This window comes from Danio rerio, chromosome 18 (genome assembly GCF_052040795.2).
Source record: "Danio rerio strain M-AB ecotype USA chromosome 18, GRCz13ab, whole genome shotgun sequence".
NCBI classification, from domain to species: Eukaryota; Metazoa; Chordata; class Actinopteri; order Cypriniformes; family Danionidae; genus Danio; species Danio rerio.
The window spans coordinates 10,720,153-10,739,707 of NC_141038.1; the positions used below are offsets into that span (position 1 = coordinate 10,720,153).

Consider the following 19,555-nt stretch of genomic DNA (forward strand, 5'->3'; position numbering starts at 1 on the left):
TTACAAAAACAACAAGCTTAGCATTAAAAAAAAGTGTACATTTATTTAACATAATGAAGCAAGAGGGGTCAAGTCCAACATAACAAACAAAACAGCAATATTTCAATCTAACTAAACTAATAAATAAAAGAAACCAAATATACAAACCAATACACTAACTCTCTTTGTGAAGTTTATTTATGAACTATTTCGAGAGGATCACGTGCCTATGATTGATTGCGGCAGGTCCCGCATTATTCAATTTATGATTCACCAACCAGACGATTCCTAAGCCACTATAAATACCCTAAGTTCCATAAGACAGCTTTGTTTCCTACTCCTCCGTTCCTAGATGGGTGGCACAGTGGCAAAGTGGTTAGCACTGTTGCCTCGCAGCAAGAACGTCACTGGTTCTAGTCTTTACCAAGCCAGCCGATGTTTCTGCTTGGAGTTTACACATTCTCCCCGTGCTCACGTGGGTTTCCCCAGGGTTCCTTTGTTTTCTCCCACCGTCCAAAAATGTCAATGTTAATTTTATTTATCTGGCACTATTTAACACAACCAGAGGTTGACCAATGTGCTGCACAGAACAAACCAAAACAGAGAAAAAACAAATATGTATATATAAAATTAAAAAAAAAATTATAGCTAAAACAGACAATTTTCACTGATAAAATGCCAAATCGAAGAGTTAAGTTTTCAACCTAGATTTAAAAACGGATAGGGATGAAACAGATCTGATACAGACGGCCAGAGCATTCCACAATCTAGGACCAGCTTCTGCGAAGGCACGGTCACCTCTGCATTTCAGCCTCGACTTAGAGATGCATAACAGTCTCTGATAAGATGATGGAAGAGACCAACCAGGCTGATGCTGAATCAACTTGTCCGACAGATAGGAATATACCAGGCCATTTAGAGATTAAAAAACCAAGAGAAGCATTTTAAAAGTCATTCGATAGTGCAAAAACATGCAACTTAAGTTACTTGACTAATCCAAATTGGCACCATAGACATGCTCCTAGTAAGTAGTTATCTCTTAAGAGCAATCACTATCTGTTCATTAGCTACTAAAGCAGAGGAGTTCTCGAGATCTACCTGAGCTCAAACTCTCTTTTCGCCTTGTAAAGGGGAGGGAGAAATCTCCCAGAGTTTTCATTAGTCTCCCAGAAATGCACAGAGACTCCCGCGTCTCCTTCATGGTCCTCAAATACGTTGCGCACCCTTCACTGCATTCGTCCTCGCTCTTCAGACACGTTGCACACACCTTGTCAAACACCACCAAAACCCCCCCCCCCCCCCCCCCCCCCCGCCACCCCGACCGACAACTGAGCGGGAGTAGTCTGGAACTGTTTATGGTCAGTAGGAGAGGTGTGTTGTAGGGGGAGGGGTCACAGATTATGAGATCAGTGGTAGGTGGAGTCACAGCAACTGCTGTCAATCAAACATGCCTACACTCAAATCTTATCTGGACTGAGTATTGAATGTGTAGTCAAGTAGTTATCCTGAATGAGGCGGTTCACACCAAAAATGAAAATAATAAAAAATTCTTTTAGAAATTTTTTGTCCCTCTCTCTCTCTCTTTTATCTTTATTTACTTCCTCTATCAAAGATGAAAAGTTCTGGTAGACACAATGCCCACAGCATTATTCCCAAGCCAAACACAATAAATATGTTAATTATATATATATATATATATATATATATATATATATATATATATATATATATATATATATATATATATATGGTTTTATGTTATGTTATGTTTTGCTTTGTTTTAATTTTTTTAAATTATTTTATTTGGTTTGGTTTTATATATTTTTCTTTTTTCTTTTTTTATTATTTATTATTGTTATTATTAAATTTTGTTTTGTTTTTATTATTTTTATTTTGTTTATATTTTATTCTATGTTGTTTTGTTTTATTTTGTTTATATTATTATTTTTATAATATTTAAAATTATTTTATTTTTTCTTATTTTTTTTCTTTTATGTTGCTTTGTTTTTGTTTTGTTTTATTTTATTTTTTATTTTATTTTCTATTTTATTTAATTTTTTTATGTTTTTGTTTTATTTTATTATTTTTATTATTTTATTATTGTTTTTTGTTTTATATTTTATTCAATGTTGTTTTGTTTTATTTTATTTTGTTTAGATTATTTTGTTTTTGTTTTTTCATATTTTTTATTATTTTATTTTATCTTATTTTTTGTCTTATTTATGTTGTTTTTTTATTTCCTTTTCTTCTTTTCTTTTCTTTTTTATTTAATTTTATTTTGTGTTTTTTATATTTTTGTTTTGTTTTATTTTTATTATTTTATTTTATTCATTTATTTATTTATTTTTATTTATTTATTTATTTTTTATTTTATTTTATTGATATTTTATTTTTACTTATTTTAGTTTTAATTTTTGGTTTTTGTTTATTATTTTTGAAATCTCTACTGCTGCTTTGTACTGTATAAAGATGTTTGATCTTGATCAGAGGGGAAGATTATCATCCTGTAGTCTCAAACATCTATTCTATTCTTAAAATAAAATTATTATTTTTTAACCACAGCACACAAGTTTTATAGTTCCACTCATATGATGTGTTTATCTTTTAGAGCTTGGCAGTACAAATGAACTATTTGAAAGTGAGTAAATGGGAAGCCGTTCCTTTAAATGCGTAAGTTCTCTGACCAGCGTCTCTTTAAACATGGAATATCATGGTTCTGCACACGTCTTCACCTCACACTGAGAGACAGGCTAAAAATAAGTGTCTGGTGTGAAGGTGGAGCTCGAGTGTTTCAGAGAACAGAACGAGACATGGACAGGAAGAGTTCGCTTCCTTGTGTCCGCTTCCTTGTGTCCTGAGCAGGACATAAAGTTTGCTCCTGCATTTGATAGAGCAAAATAAACAATGGTAAGCTTGGACAGAGAGATTGAAAAATTTCTACCACTCCAGCACACATGCCTGGCAATGTCAATCTAACTTTGACTGTGTTGTGGAAGCTTGTTTGTAGCTTAAATCACATTTTGATCCTTTTTATTGTACTTTTTGAATTTGTCACACAATTCAGAGAGTAGGTCTTCAACTTGTGTTTGTAACTTTATTTTTAACAATTCAGTTTGCAGCTTTCCAGCTAACACGGTGTTATTCTAAAAACATGTTAGGAATTCATTCATTTACTTTCCTTTGGCTAAGTCCCTTTATTCATCTGGGGTCACCACAACGGAATGAACCACTAACTTATCTAGCATACAGTATGTTTTGTATGTTTTACACAGCGGATATTCCGAAATATTTGGTGGCTTATTCTGCTGTGGTGACCCCTGAAAAATAAGGTATTAAGCTGAAGGAAAATAAATGAATGACCCTAAAAATTCGTTCACAGTCTCTTTAGCCCCTTTCACACAGCGATACTGGTAAATATATGGAAAATTTCTGGAACGACTTTACTGTTAAATTAAAAAAGTGCTGTTCACACAGGCGAGGACGTTACGGAATTTTCCCGGAAAAGAGCATTCACACATCCATTCCAAAATACCGGTAATTCTGACATCATCAACCAGAAATGACCTCTAAATGGCTGCGCTTGTATTTGTAAACATTTGACTACATCACAAACATATAGAGAAACACTTTCGCATGTCGAGATGTACATGATATGTGTGTGTGTTGGTGCTCACGGGCTGTTTCATGGGCACACGCAAAGCTTGAAGGTAAACAAACAACGGCTTATCATAAGCATCTTATCAATAATTATTTACACGGTTGGCATTAAGATGAACATATAAACGTTATCTGACTAATTTCTTGCAGCTAAATGTGTCTGGAAAAATATTCAAATGCTTTTATTCTCATAAACTGCGCGGATGCGAATGCGTCTGACTGTTCTGATTGGCTAAAGCAGACGTCTTACGTTAGCATGTTCTAGGCGTGCATGCTCTCTTTTCGGCAATCTTCCTTTTGCGTTCACACAGCGCAGCATTCCGGCAAATTACCGGTAATGTTACAACTTCTCTTTCCGGAAAATAGCCAGAACGAATTTACCGATATTTTTAAAAAACGACTACTTTGAAAATCTTGCAGTCTGAATTCGGCATAAGTTAATATCTGACTGTTCTGTCTTTTTTAAATCACAAGTTTATATCCACTGAAAATTGCTCTGACACTTTTATTCAGAAATGTACAAGTATCACAATTCTGAATTTGTTTTGGCTTAGAATATTGAGTTTACATCTCAGCTTGCAATTGTAAGTTTAACACAGAATTGTTCTGTATGTTCCTCTTACAAATCTGACCTTAACTTGTATGAATTCAAAGAACATCTGACGTAGAGTTTATATATCAAGATTTGCATTTGTATATTTAAAGATAATGGCCTTTTTTGTGCCTTTTATTCCATGGCAGAAACCTTAAAACTTCCATAGCGTGTGGGATGTGGAAGTGGGAAGACAGAAGAAAAAGTCTACCTAGAGGATCCTCTGCTGGAAGCACAGCCCTCCCCTATTCTCTCTCTCTCTCTCTCTCTCTCTCTCTCTCTTTCTCTCTCTCTCTCTCTCTCTCAGTCTAGCGCTGAGTCTGTGTGTGAGCGCTGAGCTTTACGGAGAGAGAGAGAAAGAGAGAGGAGCGCCTGGGGCTTCACCGCGCTTTACTTGAGTTCAGTCTCAGCTGAGTTACTATTTAAAACACTGAGAGGAAACACACACACAACATCTAGGAGATAAACAGCCAGCCACACGCACTTTTAAACTGATTGAGCGACTACAGTGAAGACTCATGGTGATCTCCTGAGGCTGTGACTGATTCAGCAGGAGAGATGTGATCACCGTGTGACTTACTGAACACGCACACACACACCTGCTTCATCCTCAGGTGGCGTTCAGGAGGACTGGACTGCTGAAAAAGCTGCATTAAACCGGAGGCCACGGGACTGCATACGGAACATGGACTACTTGTGGTGGATTGTACTGCTGATTTGGACGCTCATCGCGCCTGAAAGAGGAACCGTTGCGCAGAGGAGCAAGAGTAACGTACCCCGGCTTAAACTCTCCTATAAAGGTCAGTCACTTCTGCTGCTGTTGGGGATTCTGGGGAGAAGTCTGATATCAGTTTATGGATTCGTAGGTGTTTTAAAGTTTTGATGGAGTCGGAGTTGCTTGCTTGTGTTCAGAGTTGGTTGTTTCTGGGGGAGATTTGGGTAATGTGATTCACATGGCTTCATTATGCATGGTGGGTCGTTTTGAAAGTGGTTTCTGGAAGCATGAAATCAAGTCAACGCAGGGATGGATTTTGGGCTGGCTGTATGAGGGAGATACTGTTCGGATATTATTTTGCTTGGCATTTGCTGTCATAATTTATAACAAAAATTGTGAGTGAAAGACAATGGTTTTTGTGTTTGGCTGGTGTTGATGGGTAATGTTACAGAATGAACTTTTTTGTTAGAATCAGACATAGTCAATGTTTTATTGAAAGCAGCAATGACTTGATTTGTTTTTGTGACATTCGAAAAGGTCAGTTTAACAATTATTTAAGGCTGTATTTCTGCCTAACGTGACCCTTAAATATAACTTTTTTTGGTACCAATAATAAGTATAATCTAATATGCTTGACTAATATGATTTTTTGTAAAAAATGACCTGACTAGTAACTAAAAAAAATTAAAATGAATGTTTTTAATGGAATCAAATGTATTTTTAATATTAATGAATCGTCAATATCAGGTTATACAATATGAAAAGTCATATTTAAAGGAAGAAACGGTGCCTTGAATAACTATTGTGCACATCCACTTTCCAGGTTAAATGCAAAAAAGCATTTCATTTTACTTAAAATTCTCTAAAAACTAAAAAATAACATGTTTTAATAATAATAATAATAATAATAATAATTGATTATATAATTTATTATTTATATATTATATTATAATAAAATCTATTATTTAATTAGCATTACTATTATTAAACCTTGTTGTTTTAGAGATTACTACACATTTTTTTTGTAAAAAATAAATGTTTTATTGCATCTAACCTGGAAAATGGATCTGCACAAATGTTATTGAAGACACTATTTCTTCCTTTAAATATGACTTTTCATTGTGTAACCTGATATTATGGTTCATTAATATTAAAAATACGTTGGATTCATCTAAATCAGTTAGTAGACAAATCATTTTTTACAGTTTATCATTAAAATCAGAACATTGAATTATATGGATAGGTTCAGCTATGAATGAAAGCGTTTAGTCGTAATTCTGCAGGAATCAGACAGATTGCTGTGATTAATTTCAGTTTGTGCACAGATTAAATCAGTGGTGTTTTTGAGTCTGTGCACAGAGCCTGTGGGCTGACTGCGTTTGTCTGAATGCACAGGTGGGAATGCTTAAACCGCTGGCATTCATTGTTTCCCTGAAACACCTAGATTTACAGTTCATACGCCATAAATAAATTCACAACCCTTTCTTTGCTGTATACCCTGCACATTTGCTATTTAACTTACTAATATCAATCAGTGAAAAATGATATATCATAGTGGATTTGCTATTGATTATATTTTAGGAAAAGCTCTTGTTTTGAAAAAATTCTGCAGAAAGTGTTGTCAGTTGTATTGAGATATATTTCTAAAAATGGTAAATCATATTTTAAGGGTACCATTGGCTGGTGTAGACCTGGCATGAACAAATAATATATGATAAAAATTCCACCAGTAGGTGGCAAAAAGCTTCCATCTTAATGATCGATTCATTAAATCTTTCATTCATATGATAAATTCAAAAGTGCTGATTCATTTATAAACAAAGTGACATGCACCATCTACTTACACACTCAACAGCACAGTATATGAATTCAGTGTCATCCCAAATGGAACACTACAGTTTTTTTACTAAACAGAAATGAAAACCATTTCCCTGATGACATTTGACAAGTCCCAAATTAGGGAAATAAATGACCAAACTACCAAATAATATCTGCCATGAGTATAACCGCATTTACCATCAGGAGGCGCTATAATCACTCTCGTAGGAGACTTTTGCTTTTACAATCCAAAATAAATAAAATAATTCAACATCAGTACCTGAAAGCTTTACCCTTTCTGCTGCATGAGCAAAGCAGCAACCAGCAAATTCAAAATCTGATTGATTCCTAAATAAAACAGAAGTAAAAACAGTAGTTAATCCTGGTTAAAAAGTAACTCGCTCAACTTACTGAGCTATTTTATAAAATACAACCACATTTTCAGTCATGTTCACATGCTGATATTCCGGAAAATCAGGCTCTTGCTGTTCTGATATTACTTCACTTTATCATAACCTGGACTATAGGGCAAGTTAATATGCTTCAGACTGTTTTACTAAGTAAGTGGCATATTGCCAGTACAGTGCTAAGCATATATAAGTACACCCCTCACAAATCTATCTTTTAAATTCATATTTTTAATAGGAAGCTATACAATATTATAGTTGTGCACATTAGATCTGTCCAGGGCTGCCTAAACTTTTTTTTATGAATGGACAAAAACCAGACTTGATTGAGGCTAGTGGGCTGAATGCAAATATAGGGGGGGGGGGGTAATTTACCATGGGTCATTTCCTAATTTATTTAATGTTTAAAAATGACCAAAAAAAACATTGTTTCATATAAACTAATAGTTTTTAAAATTTATAATGAGCTTATTACTGTAAAACCAAATCAATCTCATTTAGAACAAAATTACACTAGTTTTGTGCCTTTTGCTTGCCGATGTCTTCTGCATAGACCTCTTTTCGTCGAGTGACAGTATTTACATTTTTTAAAAATTTGATTTGTTTACAATTTTTAATTGAAACGTTTAATTTCAGTTTACTTTTTTTGTAGCTCAGCAATAAAACAAACAAAAAAGTTTACCTCAAATTAGAAATGATGATCTATGTGTTAAAGGCATTTGTCTTAACCCTCTTTGTCCTTCTCACTCTCTTCTCAGATGAAATTGGGGTGCCAAATCAAAGGTTACAATAGGCCAACTTTGGCCCGTGGGCCCTACTTTGGGCATCTCTGAATTAGTCAGTACTGAAGGCAAATCTGGAGCTTATCTAACAAAAATAACTTACGATAACATTCCAAAAACTAGTACACCCAAATTTATATGCTAGAAAAATATGAATCAATTAATTAAATCATTCATTCATTTTTGTCTTAGTCCCTTTATTAATCTGGGGTCACCACAGCAGAATGAACCGACAAAATGTAAATAAAGAGGAAAAACCAAGAGAAGCAAAAAAATGTGTTGACATTTTGTAGGTTGTCGTTTTTTTGCAATATTTTGTTTGAATTTAAATGTATTTCCATTTCTGAATATTTCTGTTGACTAAAATTTTATTTTTATTAATAAATCTGTTTAATAAATGTGTTTTGTTTAAATGCAACAAAATACAATTAATTTTCATAATGTACTTAATTATTCTGAGCACTGTATAATAATTTAACAACTTAACCCATTAACAATTGTTTTACAATGGTAAAACAACAATTACAAATTACGATATTGCACACTCTCAAAATACAAAGTTTAATATTAACAAAATATATCGGAAACATCCTCTATCTGATGTTGCATATTGTCCTTATTATACACCATTGTTTATCCATGATCTTATCAATAGAGTAGAACTTTCCAAAACCTCTAATAAATCATTATCTTCTCTGCATGTAAATCTACAGCACTTTCCTTTCCTTGAGAGTAAATTGTTTATAAGATTCCCTGTGTCTATTGTAATTGAAGACTAACACAAAGTGTCTGTTTTTAACGGTGCGGTTTGTAAAAAAGAAAAGAAAAAAAAAACATTACAACTCTTGCCGTCGGATTGGCGCTGGTGATGAAGTGAGCTGTCAGGAGTGAGAGTGTTTAAATGAAAGAGCTGGTTCCTCTGTAATTAGAAAGAGACACAGGAAGGTTTAACAGTCAGGGCAGATGGCTGTATAAAAGTGAGCCATTTCTCTCTCTGCCAGCTTTCTAATTGCACTGACAGCTCCTCATTAGCTGGCTGCTGGAAGCTGAGCTCTGTATGAACCGCGGTGTGTGACTGTCAGGCGACAGACGCGCTCCATCCAGCACAACACACACAGGAGACTTCTTAAATAACCAGCGCTCTCATCTGCCCCAACACACACACACACACACATGTCTGGAGCCGTTCACAGTATCAAACACTGACACCTACAGGCACGCACACACTGTTTGTCTGGACAACAGCACTGCTAGAAAACACAATAGAAACCATCGTAGAAAGTTCTAATAGTTTCCACTACAAATGGCATTTAAAAACCTTACAAACATCACATTCTGAAAATTAAAGCAAGTATGTTTTTATAGTGCATGTTGGCACTTATTACATTCGCATTTATTGGTTTTACCATGCCAGAGGTAAACAATTACAACAGAGGACTACTGTATCAGGCCTGGCATTAAAAACCTATACATTTATGTTATAGCTATTGAAATGATCACAACCCATTTCTGAAAGGCAAACAAAGAACAATGAAAGCTGAGAAAATCTAATAAAAAGCTTTACAAACTTGTTAATCTAAATGGTTTCTACTGTGTTTTTTGTAACATTCCATTAGGACTTTTGTTGGCTTTAACTTGCCACCAATAGAAGGCACACCAGTGGACCAGCAGAGCCCCACAATATCATTTCAACATCATTTATAAATAACCCATCCCAAACCTCAAAGAAAACCTTCAATCCCAAATAGCATTGAAAGATTACAAACCGTCACATTTTAAACATTAAAACAAGTATGATTTTGTAGGTTGTGTTGGCACTTATTACATTAGGATTTATTGGATTTAACATGCCAAGATGCTAACAATTACAACAGAGGACCATTGTAGTTAGACATCAAAAGAGTATACATTTATGTTATAGCTATTGAAATGATCACAAATCATTTCTGAAAAGCAAACAAAAAACAATGAAACCATTAGAGAAGATCTAATAGATATAAAATACAGTTTTAATGCCATTAAACCATTACAAATTAGTCAATTTAGCAACGCAGTGGCGCAGTGGGTAGCACATTTGCCTCACAGCAAGAAGGTCGCTGGTTCGATCCTCTGCTCAGTTGGCGTTTCTGTGTGGAGTTTGCATGTTCTCCCTGCATTCGCGTGGGTTTCCTCCGGGTACTCCGGTTTCCACCACAGTCAAAAGACATGCAATACATGTGAATAAGGTAGGCTAAATTGTCCGTAGTGTATGAGTGTGTGTGTGTGTATATGTGGATGTTTCCCAGAGATGGCTTGCGGCTGGAAGGGCATCCGCTGCGTAAAAACTTGCCGGATAAGTTGGCGGTTCATTCCGCTATGGCGACCCCAGATTAATAAAGGGACTAAGCCGACAAGAAAACGAATGAATGAATGAATGAAATTAGTCAATTTAAATGTTTTCTATTGTATTGTGTGTAACATTTTATTAGGATTTATTGGCTTTAACATGTGACCAAATACACACAATTACCAATAGAGACCCATTTGTTGGTATTTTGGATTTATTGGTATTAACTTGCCAACAGTAGAGGCTAACAATTACAGCAGAGGACCATTATGTCTGGCATTAAAAACAATACTTTTATGTTACAGCTATTGAAATGATCACAAATAATTTCTGAAACACAAACAAAGAACAATGATGAGAAGATGTAATATGTCTAAAACACTGTTTTAGTGCCATAAAAAACATTACAAACTAGTCAGTTTGAATGGTTTCTATTGTGTTGTGTTTAATATTCCATTAGGATTTATTGGCTTTAACATGTGACCAAAGACACACAATTACCAATAGAGACCCACAATATAATTTCAATATAATTAGTAAATATCCCATCCCAAACCTCTGCTGAAAGCAACACCAATAGAAACCATCGCAGAAGTTCTAATAGTTTCCTCTACAAATGGCATTACAACATTACAAACCTCACATTCTGAACATTAAAACAAGTATGTTCGCATAGTGTGTGTTGGCACTTATTACATTAGGATTTACTGGTTTTAACATGCCAACAGCAGAGGTAAACAATTACAGCAGAGGACCATTATAGTTGACATTAAAACAATAAACTTATGTTATAGCTAGAAATGATCACAAATAATTTTGGAAAAGCAATCAAAGAACAATGAAACTGTCAGAGAAGATCTAATAGTTGTAAAACAGTTTTTTTTTTGCCATAAAAACCATTACAAACTATTCAATTTCAATGGTTTCTCTTGTGTTTTGTGTAATATTCCATTATGATTTATTGAATTTAACATGCGACCAATAGAAGTCATACAATTACCAGAGACCCACAATATCATTTACATTCATTCATTCATTCATTTTTCTTCAGGCTTAGTCCCTTATTTATCAGGGTTCATCACAGCGAACAAACCACCAACTATTCTGGCATAATTTTTATTATTGCTATTAAAACAAAACAAATGCCCGTTGAAAAAAACAAACCAATAGAAACCTTAACAGTCTATTTAAAACTATTGCAAATATATTCCAGTAGGATTTACTTTTTTTTAACTAGGCTCAAGTAGAAGGCAAATAATTACCAGTAAAGACTTATAATTAAATTATTATAATTAAATTAAATTATACTTTGCATTAAAAACAACACCTTTATGTTATAACCCATTACAAACCCCTGCTGAAAACAACAACAATAGAAATCATTAGAGAAGTTCTAATGGTTTTTACTATAAATGTCATTAAAAACATTACAAACCATCACATGTTAACCCTTAAAACCAGTACATTTGATGTTTTTGGACATATTCCATTAGGAATTATTAGTTTTAATGTGACAATAGAAGGCATAAAATAACCAGTAGAGACCCAAAGGGCATAAAATCAGTACATGTCTTTTTCAACTATTGAAACCGTAACAAATCCCTGCTAAAAAATTACAACATTAAAAAGAAGGCAAAGATGACCAGTAATTTTCAGTAAAACCATTATAATTTCCATTATCATCATTAAAATCATCACAAATCTCTGCCATCAGAGACCATTATAACTATTAAAACCATTACAAATAATATCATAGTTTCTACTGTTTTTGTTTCCAGCAGGGAATGAAGAAAGAGACAAAGAGAAAAGAGGGAGGGAGTGTGTGTGTGTGTGTGTGTGTGTGTGTGTGTGTGTGTGTGTGTGTGTGTGTGTGTGTGTGTGTGTGTGTGTGTGTGTGTGTGTGTGTGTGTGTGTGTGTGTGTGTTTGTGTTTGTGTTTGTGTTGGTGTTTTCGTACTGTGAGTTTGTGCGATGTGCGCAGGCTGATCTGAGCAAACACGAGCTGGCGAAATGCCAGGCCAGATTCTGATATCCAAACTCGTACACCTGTGAACATTTGTCAGCAGTCTGGCTGATTCATCTGAATTGCTGAATCCTCATCAGTTAAAGTGCATGTGGGTGTGGGAGTAATTAGTCATGGAGAGCAGACATTTGTTTGTTAAATACTTTGATTGAGTGTCTTATCTTTAATTTAAAGACTACAAATTTGTTATGCTAGTTTTCTTGAACTGCTGTGTATCTATCCATCCATCCATCCATCCTCCCTCCTAGCTCTGTGTTTTAGATGGTGCATCTGAAAGCACGTTAAAAAAGCCAACATTTTTATTTCTCTAAACTTACTTGAGTCTTCAGTTTGGTGTTTTGTATTAATGGTTCTGTGAGGTGATTTTGTAGTTGTGTGATTATTCGACACCTTGAATCAATGAAATGGAGTTGACTTGTTAACAGATGTTCCCTAACTCCCTAAACTTATTTAAGGCAAATCAACCACCCTTCATCCCTCTATTTCATTATTTACCATTAACTATCCATAAAACCTACTCTTCCCTTTTAGGTTGAGTTTTAGGGGTCCTAATCAATTTACCAAAATATTACAGTGACAGTACCCCCCCTCTGAGGACCTGGGCGTCATTGTAAGATGCTCAATCAACCTACCTACTCCTTCATTATTCTCTTACTCTCTTTCCCCTTCATCTCACTGTACCTTTACCATTCCTCCTTCGCCATCCCTTCATCCATACAATAAAGATTGCCTCAAAGTGTGACATGGTTCATGCTGGTGAAATTAGTTAAAGCATGAATTAGAAGTTAAGATTGTCATATTCCCCGCTATCATGATATGCGTCCAATTGAAGCGGTTTCTGAACATTTTTTTTTTTGGGTCTCTATGAAGAAAATGGATAATGTGAGGGTTGGGTTTAGACATGAGGGGACACACTAGACAGTACTGTCTGTACTAGGTCTGCATGATATATTATTTAAACATTTATATCACAACGTGCAAATTTGCAAAATCACATCTCAGGATCTGCAATATCGTGTTGGGATTATAGTTGACCATACACTATAGTTCAATATGAAGCAACATTTCAAGCAAATTTAAGCCAATAAGAGATTTATTGTATTTAATTATTAACACAATGAAAACTACAGTGTTATTTTATGTTTGATTATTACATTTCTGCGCAGTGGGTAGCATGATCGCTGGTTCGAGCCCCAGTTGGGTCAGTTGGTATTCCTGTGTGGAGTTTGCATGTTCTCCCCATTTTTGCCTGGGTTTCCTCCAGGTGCTCTGGTTTCCCACACAAGTCCAAATGCATGTGGTTGAGGTGAACTGGATGAGCTAAATTGTCCGTATGGGTGTGGATGTTTCCCAGTGATGGGTTGCAGCTAGAAGGGCATCCACTGCGTAAAACATATACTAGATAAGTTGGCGGTTCATTCCACCGTGGCAACCCCAGATTAATAAAGGGACTAAGCTGAAAAGAAAACGAATGAATGAATGAATTTCTGCCTGAATACTATTATACTTTCCAAAAAACCCAGGTTATTTTATTGCAGCCTTTGCATTATTGTATTTATCTATCATTTAAATATGTTTATTTTATTTTATGCAGAATCCCTGCCCAACAAAATGATCTCAATCAATGTAAATGTATAGAGATGAAGCCACCCCCCTAAGAAAGTCCCAAATGAGCACTACTGGTATCAATGTCTCCTCTGAGACTAAAGTTCCCTGAGCAGGTTAACAATAACACCTTCACACAAATCCCGACTGATGTGGAGGAACATGAGAATGGATGTGTATGAATGTTGTCTCAAATACTTGGTAACTAGTACAGAAAGCAGAGATTTGCCACTTCAGTGCTTTCATTATTGTGTGTGTGATGGACAAATGTTTTTGGTGTAAAGCAATGCCATTCCAAAGTGCATGTTTCAAGAAGGCTGTAATCTCATGAAGGAACGAGAGTAGTTTTATTTCACTTTAATTAAGCTTTTAATCCACAAACATGCCTGGAATCTGGTGTTGGGTTGCGTTTGCAGCATGTGAACTCTCTGTATCCTCTTCAGAAATAAAGCTGGAGTTTGAGCGCACACACCTAAAATAATACTCCAGCAAATTCCTTTCAAATGGAAAATATTTATCCCATAATACGGGTTTCCCTTTGGAAAGCAAGCAGATGATAAAAATCTGATTAGATTTGATTCCAGGTATGTGAATGGCTTAAAGTGCACCTGTTGTACAATATCCAATTTTTGCATGGTGTTGCACACAAACGGCAGTGTGTGAAGACAACAATCTTAAATCATTAAAAATCCACCCGCTCCTTATTTTGTAATATTTGGTTTAACTTTTTTTTCATTACGTATGTGGTTTTGATTCTCGAAGCTAAGTGAAATTAATTTATTTAGGCCCTGCTCACTGCAGATGACTGACAGTCTAGCATTACCATTGTCTCCGCTCTCTGCAAGTTGTGTTTGGTAGTGCAGTGGTCCCTCATTAATTGTGGGAGTTATGTTCTAAAAATAACCTGCAATATGGTGAAATCCGTAAAGTAGTCAGATTTTATTTTTTACAATTATCATAGATGTTTTAAGGCTGTAAAATCCTTCACTACACACTTTATACACTTTTATGAGACAGACATGAACATTTTCCAACTTTTCTCCCTTGTTTAAAACTCTCAAATTTCAAACTTTTGTAAAAAAGTCCAGTATTATAGAATGAAACTAAAGATCAAAACTATTTGATCTTTATTTATTTATTTCATAAATTCCAACTTTTTCTTTCCTTAAGCATTTCCAACTTTTTGTGAGATGGTTAGCATCGTCCTCTGCCTTTTGGGTGCTACCGCAGGTGCCTTGGAAGGGGCAGAACGTTTCGTCGACATTGTGGGGAGAAAACTTGCAAACATATAGTACAGCACTTCAGAGTCACACTGCTAGCAATTGACGATGTATGTAAATTTTGCAAGCTGAACGCATTCTGTACTGTACAGGAGACACGTCATGGATGAGATTGATTGACAGTGGCCTACAGCCAATCAGGACACAGCACACAATGCGCTATAGAAAAAAAGCATGTCAAATGATGTCAAAAAAAAAAAAATCTGCGCAACTGTAAGGCCGCAAAAAATGAACTGCATTAGCAAAGTATCACTGTACACTATCCTCAATATTTTTTCTATATTGGAATGTACTGTGCATCTAGAAAGTATTTATAGCCCTTCACTTTTTCCACATTTTTTTATGTTACAGCCTAATTACAAAATGGATTAAAGTCATTTATTTCCTCAAAATTCTACAAACAATACCCCATAATGACAATGCGAAAAAAATAAATAAATTAATTGTTGCAAATTAAAAAAATACAAATTGCTGAGAAGCTGAAAAATCACATGTATATCAGTATTCACAGCCTTTGCTCTATACTTTGTTGATGCACCTTTGGCAGCAATTACAGCCTCAAGTCCTTTTGAATACGATGCCTAAAGCTTGGCACACCTGTCTTTGGGAAATTTTGCAAATTCTTCTTTGCAGTACCTCTCAAGCTCTATCAGGTTAGATGGGAAGTGACGATGTACAGCCATTTTCAGATCTCTCCAGAGATGTTCGAAAGGATTTAGGTCTGGGCTCTGGCTGGGCCACTCAAGGACATTCACAGAGTTGTTGTGAAGCCACTCCATTGATATTGGCGGTGTGCTTTGGGTCATTGTCCTGTTGGAAGATGAACCATCACCCAAGTCTGAGGTCAAGAACACTCTGAAGCAGGTTTTCATTCAGGATGTCTCTGTACATTGCTGCATTCATCTTCCCCTCTAGTCTAGTCTAGACTAGTCTTCCAGTTCCTGCTGCTGAAAAACATCCCCACAGCATGATGCTGCCACCACCATGCTTTGTATTAGGGATAGTATTAGCTGTGCCTGGTTTTCTCCAAACGTAACCCCTGGCTTTCACTCCAAAGAGTTCAATTTTTGTCTCATCAGACCAGAAAATTTTGTTTCTTATGGTCTGAGAGTCCTTCCTTTGCCTTTTTGGCAAATTCCAGGCGGGGAGTGGCTTCTGTCTGGCCAATCTACTATACAGTCCTGATTGGTGGATTGTTGCACAGATGGTCGTCCTTCTGTAAGATTCTCTTCTCTCCACAGAAGAACGCTGGACCTCAGACAGAGTGACCATCGGTCACCTCCCTGACTAAGGCCTTTCTCCCCTGATCACTCAGCTTAGATGGCCGGCCAGCTCCAGGTAGAGTCCTGATATTTCCATACATCTTCCATTGACGGATGATGGAGGCCACTGTGCTCATTGGAACTTTGTAACTTTCCCCAGCCTTGTGCCTCAACAAACTCCTGTCTCAAAGGTCTAAAGACAATTCCTTTGTCTTTATGCTTGTCTTGTGTTTTGACATGCACTGTCAACCCTGGGACATTATATGGACAGGTGTATGCCTTTTCAAATCATGTCCAATCCACTGAATTTACCACAGATGAGATCCAATTAAGCTGCTGAATGTGGAAACAGAATGTACCTGAGCTCACCTGTACCTGACAAAAGCCGGGAATACTTCTGTACATTTGATTTTTCAGCTTTTTTATTTTTAATAAATTTGCAACAATTTCCAAAAATCTTTATTTCACATTGTCATAATGGGATATTGTATGGAGAATTTTGAGGAAATAAATGAATGTATTCCAATTTGGAATAAGGCTGTAACATAAAGAAATGTGGAAAAAGTGAAGCGCTATGAATATTTTCCGGATGCACTGTAAATTCACCTCAAAGTTAACCAAAATTTGTTTATTTCTCTACAATTTATTTATTTGAAATTATATTATATTATATTATATTTTATTATATTATATTATATTATATTATATTATATTATATTATATTATATTATATTATATTATACTGATATTAGGGCTATCAGTCAATATTACTTAATTTTTAATTAAATAATATTATATGATATTATATTGTACTGATATATCCAGGCTATCAGTCAATATTACATTATTTTAAATAAATTATATTATATTATATTATATTATATTATATTATATTATATTATATTATATTATATTATATTATATTTAGCTATCTGTCAATTTATTTTTTGTTTTGTTTTATCAAATTAATAACAAATGAATCTAATGAATCAACAAATTGCTAACTTATTAAATATACAGTAAATCTTAGCTGAGAAATCAAGTTCCAGAAAGACATTTGCATTGGTTTCTAAAGCTTTTGTAATTTTGACCCAACATAGAATTTATCTCAAATTATCACTGCTGATTAGATTGGATGGACATGCATGCTGCGATGAATGGAAAAAGCACTCATGTTTCCTCTGCACACATACACACACAAATACAAGCAAACATGCACACACACAAAGGCACACACAGACACACACACACATGTGCCCTGTGGAGCCGGAGTGCAGGCAGTATGTAGGGTAGCGAAGTTTATTTTTATCAGCCTCAGATGGGACTGTTCCTCTGCCTCCACCTGCCCTCCTCACTCCTGCTCTCAGAGGTTTTTCCACAACAATAGATGGAGAGGAAGAGACAGCCAACCGGTTTGAAGAGGCTGGGACGTATGTTCAGATTAGCAGCATGTCTAAAGCCACGTCCTCCTGTGCGACTGCGTGCAGCTATAGATTACCCACAATGCCGGGCAGAAGCACCGTATGTTCTGTAATCGGAGGCAGAGCATGAATTGTTTTTTCCAGCTAAGTCATAATACATTATTGAGGGAATGTTTGGAGTTGGTGTAATTTTATTATTATTATTTTTGATGGTATTTTATGCTACCAAAGTTTGCATCAGTTTTAATATGTGACCATGGACCAAAAAAACAGTCATAACTGTCAGTTTTGGAAAATTGAGATTTATGCATCACATGAAAGTCATATAAATAAGCTTTCCACTGATGGATGGTTTGTTAGGACTGGAAAATATGTGGCCGAGAAACAACTATTTGAAAAACTGAGTGTTTCAAGAAATCTAAATATTGTAAAGATCTCCTAAAAGTGAAGTGCACATTACTCATCAAAAATTAAGTTTTGATTTATGTACAGTTGGACAATGTATTTTTGTTAAGTGCCAAAACATACATATGCAACATAATTTTATGGTCCAATTTTTATCAGTTGTGGTCACATTTTATCAGTTTTCAGTATCAAACTATTTAAAAATGTATTTCATTCCCATCTGAGCAGTTGAATAGTGTGAATTTGTTTAGATTATTTGATTTTGATTTTAGCTGGTGTGTTATTTATTTTCTTATCACCGGGATCTTGGAAATTAATTTAATATGCTGATTTGCTTCTCCAGTTATATTATCCATTTTTCATTATCTATTCTATTCTATTTTATTTGATACGATAGATGGATGGATAGATGGATGATGATGGAAAGAAAGAAAGAAAGAAAGAAAGAAAGAAAGAAAGAAAGAAAGAAAGAAAGAAAGAAAGAAAGAAAGAAGAGAAATAACGAAAGGAAGAAACTGGATGGATGGATGGATGGATGGATGACAGAAAGGAAGCAAGGAAAAAAAGTGGATGGATGGATAGAAGGAAGAATGGATGATAGAAAAGAAGGAAGGAAGGAAAGAAAAAGAAAGTGAATGGATGAAAGAAAGAAAGAAAGAAAGGATGGGTGGATGACAGAAAGAAAGGAAGGAAAGAAAGAAAGTGGATGGATGGATGGATGGAAGGATGGATGATAGAAAAGAACGGAGGAAGGAAAGAAAGAAAAAAAGAAAAAGAAAGAAAGAAAGATAGAAAGAAAGAAAAAGAAAGAGAGAAAGAAAGGATGGATGGATGGATGGATGGGTGGATGACAAAAAGGAAAGAAAGATAGAAAGAAAGAAAGTGGATGGAAGAAAGAAAGAGAAAGAAAGAAAGAAAGGATGGGTGGATGACAGAAAGAAAGGAAGGAAAGAAAGAAAGTGGATGGATGGATGGATGGAAGGATGGATGATAGAAAAGAACGGAGGAAGGAAAGAAAGAAAAAAAGAAAAAGAAAGAAAGAAAGAAAGATAGAAAGAAAGAAAAAGAAAGAGAGAAAGAAAGGATGGATGGATGGATGGATGGGTGGATGACAAAAAGGAAAGAAAGATAGAAAGAAAGAAAGTGGATGGAAGAAAGAAAGAGAAAGAAAGAAAGAAAGAAAGAAAGAAAGGATGGGTGGATGACAGAAAGAAAGGAAGGAAAGAAAGAAAGTGGATGGATGGATGGATGGAAGGATGGATGATAGAAAAGAACGGAGGAAGG

General features: G+C 35.2%; 1 protein-coding gene across 9 annotated transcripts in view; it reads left to right on the top strand.

The window, feature by feature from the left end:
* sema3ab (sema domain, immunoglobulin domain (Ig), short basic domain, secreted, (semaphorin) 3Ab) overlaps positions 1-19,555 on the top strand; it is a 165,223-nt gene that overhangs the window by 100,546 nt on the left and 45,122 nt on the right. For 6 of the 9 annotated variants that reach the window (XR_015514153.1, XM_087291509.1, XM_087291507.1 and 3 more), the window contains one exon: positions 4,843-5,028. Coding sequence is in view for 7 of the 9 variants with exons in the window: in XM_087291509.1 (XP_087147635.1) it covers positions 4,914-5,028 (115 nt within the window). In the remaining 2 variants the exon portion in view is untranslated. 9 annotated transcript variants of the gene reach the window in all.